General features: G+C 41.8%; 1 protein-coding gene across 1 annotated transcript; it reads right to left on the bottom strand.

The window, feature by feature from the left end:
• Positions 1-4,257: 4,257 nt before the first annotated feature.
• On the bottom strand, positions 4,258-8,180 carry LOC117450943 (protein Tob1-like). Its single transcript, XM_034088979.2, has 2 exons — positions 7,906-8,180; positions 4,258-6,457 (listed from the first exon to the last, which is right to left on the bottom strand). The coding sequence occupies exon 2, from the start codon at positions 6,238-6,240 to the stop codon at positions 5,185-5,187; it is 1,056 nt and encodes a 351-aa protein (XP_033944870.1). The 5' UTR covers positions 6,241-6,457; positions 7,906-8,180; the 3' UTR covers positions 4,258-5,184.
• Between the last annotated feature and the right edge of the window lie 1,898 nt (positions 8,181-10,078).

The raw sequence follows: 10,078 nt of genomic DNA, 5'->3' as shown, positions 1-10,078 counted from the left end.
AGTGTATATCTATCTATCGATATCGCATGCACTTAAAGTGATAATGACTTTTTAAGTGTCCCCTTCTTTAGGAGGCTAAACTCAGTTTTGCTGCTGCTTTTATCCACAGCAGTACATAAAGTAGTTTCCATAGTTACTCCCGTCTCCAAACAGGGCGCCTCCAACTGCAAGTAACACACAAACAATGGATAAGCACCTCATTCACACCCACTTAAAAACACCCTAACTATCCCTCTATTTCATGGAAAACAAAGGCTATTTTCAGATAGTATATTTATTATTTTCAAAGGCGATATTATTTTCTAGGCCACAACTGCTGATTTCACTTGTTTTTCTGAATGTAAAACACATCATGTTGTGACTTGCTAGAACATAACTATCTTATCGGTTCACAAAAGCAGTAAAGACATGTGACCATGACTCAATCTAAACAATCAGTTGTGAGAGAAATCTCTATTTCCACCTGATAAGGCAGAACACGTGTAGCCAAGTATCAACTTGCAGACGGCCACAGTTGCTCTGCATGTTGACTCGGATTACACAGGGCTACTGTATGTCTTTGCAAATATGACTGCTTAGATCTCTTTCCCAGCCTGTAGCTGCAAAGTGTCGTGTGGACGCATGGCAGGTAAGGGAGTGCCGTGATGGACCGCACTGGAAGCCAAAGTACGTCAGGCGGAGAGGTGTGGTGATGGAGGGGAGGTGGAGGACTTTGCTTTTGTTTGTTGTTTCCTTCTGCAGATAAGAGCAGCTGCAGTTTAAAGGGCTGGGCACTTGAGTGTGTGCCAGGGATATCTACAGTGTGCAAACTGGACAACTCCCACGATGCATCAGTGTTTTTGTGTATACACAGGAGCGCAGTTGCCTCCTTAGATAGACCAGACATGCAATGTATCGAACAAGACACACATTTGACCAGAGACCATGAATAAAAATCATGTTTTCTTAATACTCTATAATACCACAATACTATTTTAAACAGTTACATTGTACATATTTTAAAATATATTTTGCAACTGTAACTTCCTTGTGAGTGATAATCTACTTGCCCATAACCCTGATTTTGACTTGAACCTTCCTAGCTGTGTTTGAGTGAGCAGACGCCAGCCGGCAGCTGCAGGTGTATTAGTACAGCATGTATGTGAGTGACTGGAAGCGGTGTCCTGTCTGCCGACCAGCAACAGCTTGTGTGAGCAACTGTTTACAGCAACTGTATCCGTACCCTTGGTACTCACTTAAGCTTCGACTGTCAGACCAGTCAACACATGTTATGTTCCAACTTATTAACAGCAGTTAAATAAGTATTCGTATCTTTCACATCCTAACAGAAGCAATGCAACAGTGTTAAAGTGCCACATTCAATCTATGACTAAATTACAAGTAATAGATTAGCAAACATAGTACAGAATGGCACATCTCACATTTATAAGTATTTTATCACTGTATTAGTTATTGATGCATTCATGTGTTAATCACTGATTCAGCTGGTAAAGGTGGGGCTGGTTTTAATGACTTGTATACTACAGATTGCCTAAACTTATATCATCATGTATATGTTGATTTACATGTTGTATTTATAATGTCAATTTGCAAGAAATTTAGTGGAGTATAAGTAGAAAATACTGTAAATACTCAAACAAGTATTATAATTTCCACTTAAGTTCTTTCAGTAAAGGTAGTTCATTTCCTCTACTGCTGAATAGTGTAAGAAGTCTAATTCCTCGTACTTGTTGCACACCTCTCAAACAAAGTTTTATATGTTTTGTAAAAAAACAAAGCAACAAATCGAAGAATGATGGATAGTTATTTGATGGTGTTTTGAAGCGGTTTCCGGTCCTCTGTGAGATCGAGATAACATGTGGTGAAGTCATGTTCAGAGCAAAGCAAACTTCCCTCCAGCTTATCGTCGCTCAATCAGCTGCAGTGTGTTTCCAGAAATAAACCGAGTGAGGGGTTGGACTAAGGCGGGGGACTGAAAAGCCATTAACTGGTTTTTTTCTTCTGCTGAGGAGGGTGACATTACCATAAGGTCTCGTCGGCCACAAGCTGAGCTGAGCTCCACCTGTTTCTATGACGAGCGCAGGGGGGGGCAAGGGCGCGCTTGGCACCGGATTAGCATCAATTGTGGCGCTGGCAATGTTTCACTCTCACTCCTCCTCTCTCCCAGGCTCAGCACTCCATCCCCTCTCTTTTCATTAAGCTTCTGTCTCTGTGCTATTCTGATCCCACTCTCAGCCTGGTCTTACTTGGATATTCTTCTCACTGGTATTCTTAGTACAATACTTTTATGGCATTCACATCCTCCATGTAGCACTTCCTCACTCTCTCTTTTGTCTGTGCCTGCCTTTAGGGCTGTCCTGGACAGATCTGTTTATCCACAAATAGTTATACAAAAACTAGGTGTTGTCCACCTGGGAAAGAGCATAAAGAAACGACTAATTAAAATCTTATTCGACTGACTTACACAACCAACTAGTCTTATTAGACTTATTTGCTGTTAAGACTTTTATATTTAAAATGTTAGAATAGTAACCTTTGTTGTTGTTTTAATGTACTCAGAAAGACCCTGTGCCTGTTTCACAAACAATTATTTCAACACGATAATCAGTAATCCTTATCAAACTGTATTCTAGACATAATATCCCAAGTTAATATAAAAGCTTTTCTATTGCAGAAATAGTTTCACTTTTATTTCAGCTCAATATCAGGCATAGAAACATCAAGTAGAACGATAAGAACCTCATTTCAAGGTATATATATATATATATATACCTGATAGAGATGCCCTTTCATGGTGGCTCAAGGTTATTCTGCACGCTTATGTTCTTCTACAGCTACAGGACATCACTGGGCTCTAACGTATTGATTCTCGCCCTGTGTAGAACAACATAAACAGGGTCAACACAGAGCTCAGGTTTATGAATCCCCTCGTCACAGTCCTGAGTTATGGTGCTCCGAAGAACAACAAAAGGAGACGCTGCAGATATACATCAGGAATGTGAGAACAATAATAATAATCTATCGAAGGTAATTTCAGAACGACCTGTTCCACACCCTGGGGATTATACACACAAACACAGTGTGACAGACCACGATAAACAAACAGTCCCACTCGACTATGAAACACTCACAGTATCAGCGAGTGAGATTACCCCTCTCGCCCCACACACACTGGTTGAACTTTACACAGCCCGTCAAGCCCCAAGTGTATCAGGGGACCCGCTGACTGACAGGCGACGATGATGAGCCCGCCCCAGAGGGACCGCCATGTGCCAGCAGGGTCAGGGGGTGTTAATCAGCCAGCGCTGGCACCAACAACCTCTTGCCACCAGAAACCACTAAGAAAAGCCATTTATACAGCGGTGAGGTTTTTGCTGTAATCGAACATACAAGACAACGATGGGACCTTAACCCAACAACAACGCAAGTGTCACAAAATGCAAAGCTAGAGTTACTTTGTGTTTACAAGATGGAAACAGGCACTTTTTGAAATGTAGTTTATCTGAAATAAACAATTAATCGTTCAGTAGACGGCCTCTTTTTCCAGCCACAGTATACTCCCCTTGGATGCACATGCTTGGATCTCTTTTCATAAAAACCGCTGCCAGTTATCCATTAGCAGGCCACATCCTTGAGGACACTGGGTCAAATGTAACTGACCAGCTTAGCATTCAGACGCACTCCCCAGAACATGTGTTAGTACCGTTTTCCACCAGCATTGCATGGTGTATTTTATTATTACAGTTAATAAGTGACTATGCTGAATCCCTGGAGGTGGAATACCATGTCTCCATCTGCCTGCTGTGTAGTTTGTGCTTTTCAAATGAGGGTTAGCCGCCTGGTCGCTAACTGCCTCGCCAACACATAAGGGCCTTGCTTTTAGTTCGAGAGGTTATCAGGCTTGGCACGATCACACTCCCACTATCCATATGTGTGATGACAATTAGCCCAAGGGCAACAGCGCCTGCATGGTGTGAACATGGCGAGGCTTGTGTACTAATATATGAAGTAGCAGGCAGATGCTATGAAATGTGTCATGGTATTTTACACAATAGTAACATCATTCTTTCAACCTGACCTAATGTGAGCGAACTGTTTGCTGGGGCATACCAATGAGGCATTCAGTGACATTCAGGACAACATGATTGTTCCGCCCTCAGCGTAGTATACGGGATATGTCCGGACATGTTGGAAAACCCTAAATGACTCTTTTAAAGTCAACCAGCTCCACCACAAAAATCAATGACAAAGGTGTAGTTATTTTCAAGCTTTTTAATACAAACTTAATAAACTATCAGTTCCTCTTAACATGTAAGACACTGACTCCAAATACTTTGTTATACCGTTTGTTTTATCAAGTATTGCACAATGTAGGTACAAAATTAATATACGATTACATTTTGTCCATAATATAGCAAAAATCTTTAAACTCTTAACAGAAAATACAACTCTTATGTTTTTCAAAAAAGCAAATATTCTTAAATCCCACCACTACGGAATATTCTGTACACAATCTTTAGAATAGTCAATGTGTTTCTTAAAGATGGATTCATTTTATAATTTCAATAAAAAAAGAAAACATAAAGTTGCTGCAGCCATCACAGATCACTGGAGTAGTAAAAAGATATAAATGCAATACCATGTCGTAGAAACAATAGATACTCTGATATTTTACAAACTCTGTACTAAATTAAATTATACAAATAGAAAAAAGACCAGGAAATCCCACTTATTTATGCCAATTTCTTGAAAAAATTGGCGTTGTCCAGTTATGTTTAAATACTGAAAGAGGCCATGACTTGTGGTGTTTTTTTTTGTCTTTTTTTATATATCTTAAAACATTTCGTCACATAAAAAAAAATATTTTGTGCTTGGTTGGCAAATGAAATAACAATGATGCATGTTGAAGTTTTAGGTAACCAAGCTCGGACATCTTGTACTAAAGGTATAACTCAAGGGTGCAAAGTAATTCACCCTCGGGCTCATGCTCTTAGACTCCTACATAGATCTTACAGCTGACAAGTCACTTTTTCCTTTTATCCATGACATTCTCTTCATGTTTACACGTTTTCTTTTTTTCATTTTTCATAATGTGCATTTATGTTTGTTTCCTCCCCCCTCCAATCACATTATCTCTGGTTGTTTCTGTGTGAAGTAGTAGCTTAAGTAGTACCTTAACGTGTACTAGTTGGCCATAACTGGCTGGAATTGCTGGTTAGAATACTGCATGTTGTTTAAGCTGAAATTCAAGCCATCCATAAGGGACTTGTCGTTAAGGCCACCGTAGGCCGCAAACATGTCGAAGGCATTGCTGTACTGCAGCGGGTTGAGGCTGAGCGAGCTGTCCCCGGGGAACAGAGCGCTCTGGCTGCCCTGGCCCTGAAGGCTGGGGAACACAAACTCCTTGGCGTTGGGGGACAGGGCCGAGGGCTTCTGGTGCTGCTGCTGCTGCTGCTGCTGCACCCCGAGGCCCAGCCCGTACAGAGAGTGCATGGAGGTGGAGATGGCTTTCTGTTTCAGGAGACTGTTCACATTCAGGCCCAGGTTGGTGGGAGAGGTACGTGCCACCTTGTTCCCCGCACTACTGCCGCCGCCGGCACCACTGCCGCCATTGTTGTTGTTGTTGCGTCCGCTGCTCTTCATCTTAGTGGAGCCAAACTTGGTGGCGGCGAAGGTGGCTGTTGTGAAAGTTAAAGGCTGCGTGGAGCGGGGCATGAAGGTGGGGCTGACTGCCGCCGAGTGGCCGAAAGGAGGAGAGGGCGAGGTGGAGCCTGGAGAGGCGCTGCTCACAGGCTCACTGATGGGCATGAATACCTGCGCGTCAGGATTGAAACTGTTCTTGATCTCCTTGTCCAGATCAATCCCCCCATTTGTAGCTGCACTCTCGTTGGTGTCATCGACATACAGTACTTTGACGGGCCCCTTCTCTCCAATCTGATAGGACACCTCGAAGGGGTCAATCCAGACACTGAGGTCCTGAGGCAGGTTGTTGCGGACATCCTCGATGTCCAGCCCGCTCTCTTTGGCTGCCTTCTCCACCACAGGGTCCACCTTCTCCCCCACGTGGATACATCTGAATCCTGAGCCCTTGTATGGCTTGTCGGGGTACCAGTGTCCCTCATATTTCTGCTTCAGCTGCCTTTCCAGCTCCTCGCCGAAAATGTTAACCCGCCGCCTCGGCAGCTTGTTGTAAAGGTAGGAGATGATGAAGTTGAGAGCTACTTGGATTTCAAGCTGCATAGCTAACTGCCGAAGTTTACCAGGTGCGTGAAGATTGAGTGTTTCTGACCTTGAAAGTGTCCACTGGGGCTGCTTTGTTTATCCGTGGTTGGCAACACAGATGCTCTCCAGGCAGGATGGTCAAAGCAACCAGTAGATGTTGATAAAACAGGTTAAAAATAAAGTGCTGGTTTTGAAGTGAAGTGATGTCCTTCCACAGGGTGTGATTAATAGTTTCCTGCAACAATAGAAAGAGAAAGAAACATTCTTAATTATTTGGTTCACACATTTTTACACAAAACCACAAGTGAACTCAAAATATATTCAACACCATCATTTTAAAAAGCCAGATCAGGTCATGAAACCTTTTGGCTGATACAGACCACTATTGAAGACCGTATAAAAGGAGATGGTAAGATAGTGTTTTTTAATTATGAACTGCCTGTCTGTGGTACCAGTGCATGTCGCCGTTTTGTGAGCTCAAATATCATAAGTTGAATGTCGAAACTGTCAACCAAAGCAGAATTTCACAACACTCAGATAGGAGGAAATGTGCAGCTGTTGCACAAATAGCAAACAGAGAGCCCACTGATCTGTGTTCAATCTATATTTCTTGCTAATGTGGCAAACTGGGTTTAGGTAAATGTCAAAAAGTAGGTATTGAGAACGTTAACCTCGCACTAATACTCGAGAATCCTGTTACATAATAGGATACTGGATAGCCTCCATTCAGCAGGAGACAGGGAAACTAATGCGGGTTTGTTGCATTTAATCAAAGGAAAAGGTCACCTCAACTGAGGAAATGCATGGTAAATACTGATAACTTGAGGATAAATTAGCTATTCAATGGTTAAAGTGTTTTTTAAGGGGTAAAATCGTGTTTGTCACAATGCAAACAGTTTTGAAATAAGACTTAACGGTCTGTGGCTACACCCGTATGTTTAGCAATTTTGCACACGAAATACTTAGAGTTACAACATGACATTGGATAATAACATGTTAATGTCAGAAACTATAAAACCAAATGAAATGACATATTCTGTGCTCCATTAGTCGTTGCAAAGGAAAAGAGCTCAGTGTATGTGTCGAGGATATTTAAATACATACAAGTTGATTCATTTATAAAATAAAGGAAATAAATACTGCACAGGGATAACGTTATAACTGCTACATGCATCACCTTCCGTCAACTGTCGGCACTCAAAAACAGCCTTGAGGAGATTCCTCACTGTTGCGAAATGGCTACAGGTCTTGATCCGTCTTATCAGTTTAGTTAGCTTAAGATGAACACTGTTGCAATTTCACAAAATATGCAAAACTATAATGATAGCTCACTGCTGCCTTTAAGCCTAACACCAATGAAAATGCAAATACAATGACGTACAATATGGTAGGCTGGAGTGTGAATTAACTAGCACGTTAAGAGAGTCTCTGGGAGATAAACATGTTGTATTTTTTATCTTCGGTAATACACAAAGAACATTAAATTGTCACACGCACACACAATACTTACAGACCCCCCCTCCCTAACTTCGTGTACTGACCATAGACTGTATATGGTACTGACGCAGCAAATCAGCTTAGTAAGTATGGGTACAGCTTGAGTACGACAGCAAGCTAAATAAAGACAGTCATATCAAAGAATGCATCACATGTAACAGAAGGAAGTCAGCTGGAAATACTTACTTTTTTGTAAAAAATGAAGATTCTCAGTAGTTCTGAAGTACCGTTAGTTAGTGCAAATAGAAAAAAAAAAGTATAAATACTTTCTTCACATAGAATATATTATCAACGTTACAAAAAAGTAGTCCAGTACATGTACATTTCGAAGGTTTGACGTATGCTTTGGTTTCTGTTTTTAAGGTTATTTTGAGTTTTTTTTCTTTTCTTCTTTCAGCAGGCTTGCAGAGTAGCTCCCGCCTCGCCGGGAGTTATGCTACTTCGTCCCACTCCTGGTACAACGTTGCCTGTATTTATAGCTTTCCTCCGCCATGGGCACGAGGTAGGCGGTGATGCGGTTTCAGAGGTCAAAACAATATTAGTGGCTGTGATTGGCCCACGGGGAAAGTCCCGCCCCGTGAGTGTTGCCGGAGCTATGCGCTGATTGGCTGACTTGAAATGTCAATCCCTGACATATGATTCTGTGAAATGGGAGAGACGCCTGTGATGCGTGCTTGCGTCAGAGATAACCTAGGTCTGTGCTGTCTGTGCTGACAGTGAAAGGCTTATTTTGAACACAGAAACGGTGTTCTATAAAGAAAAACCTTGCCCGTCTTGAGTTGTCTTGAAACAAAATGATGTGTCAATATGAAAAATACGTATTGTAGATTGTTTTCCGACTAAACCATCTCTATTTTCGAGGACCAGAATAGCCTATAAATTGCTCTAACTATCGCAATTAGACAACATTAGGGACGCTGATCAACGTTAGCACTGTATTCATGATTCGCTGCTCTTTTAATGCATGTGCCTTGTTTATACCACAGAGTATAGCCTACAACTAAAAATGAGCCGTATACGCGACTATGATCTAATTTAGGCTTCATCGTATGCTTTACTTTATTTTTGTCTTAGATTATTCACATAGAGCAGTGACAGGTCACGAAAATCTGCAGGAGTTATGATGAATGCATACTGCCTGAGAGGAGATTCCCCATAGCGGAACAATACAGCTGGCAGCAGTGTGGGTGGTGCTGAATGCTATCTAGAAAACACAGTCGCTGATTGGTCTAAAACGGGGCAGGAGCCCTACGGTGAATGGTGTTCCCGTATCCAAGGTGCTGATGTAGGCTGCGCACGTCATCGCTCGCCTGAACGCACGTTGTTGCCAAATTTAAAGTGCACCAACACACATAGTTGTATGTTCATGATATGAAGTCACTGCTCTACAATGTCAATCTAACTTGACATTATTGTTTGTATTGAATAGAGGAGACGTCTTAAGATACACATCTTTTTGGATTTAACAACAATAACAAAACATAATGTCTCCTAATGATTATTGTAAGTGTCACAGAGGAGAAAGTGTTCTTTATAATTATAATGTCTCCTAAAACTGGCATCATTTATTGATAGATAAAGGACTTACTGATCCTTTTCTGTTATTTTCTATTCATATTTCCTGATATCATTCAGTGTGATATTGTGTTATCATCACAGCAGCTGTGCCTGTAATGGAAAAGGAAGTCTGTTGGTGTGTATGTTTGCTGACCGAGTGGACTTTTAGACATTCCTGAAGCACTTAGGTTTGCCAAGCGCAGTCATGTGCTAGCTGTAAATGTGTGCGAAAGGGCTCACCTGGAAAGTGCTGTCGGGATCAAATACATGCAGACAGATGATAGATCGGGCTGGGGCAGAACAGAGGAGAGATTATATGGTTTGACATTGCCCTGTGGTTTCAGAACAATATAGCTTAAAGTGGAAGTGGGTGGAAGAGTGTGTTGACTGCCAACATCACCGTGACTTCCACAGTCCTGGCAAGGCCTTCTGTGTTGTTTACTGTAAGCAGCTCAGCACAATATAATTCCTCACGTCCTCTATAGAGTAAGAAACACATCGCCATTCTTGGGTAGCTGCTTTTAATGCTAGTATAAATACCCTCTAGTAGTGTATAGACTAAGTGCATGCTTGCTTGTGGTGTTTGCAGTCATAACAAACAGCTGTCATCTGACAGAGCAAGGTCAGCAGCCATAATGAAGCATGCTAAGACTACTGTATTGTCTTAGTGTGTAATCCTCTAATGTATCCTGCGCTGAGTGCCGCTCCTGTCACTTATGCTTATGAAGGACTGTAAAACCCTAAGATCTCTAATCCTCCAATCGGTCTTCAGTCAGAGTCTTTGCTTTGATACTAGGAAACT

This window comes from Pseudochaenichthys georgianus, chromosome 8 (assembly GCF_902827115.2).
Source record: "Pseudochaenichthys georgianus chromosome 8, fPseGeo1.2, whole genome shotgun sequence".
Taxonomy (NCBI): domain Eukaryota; kingdom Metazoa; phylum Chordata; class Actinopteri; order Perciformes; family Channichthyidae; genus Pseudochaenichthys; species Pseudochaenichthys georgianus.
The sequence above is the reverse complement of the archived record's forward strand: the minus strand, read 5'-3'. Positions and strand labels throughout refer to the sequence as shown.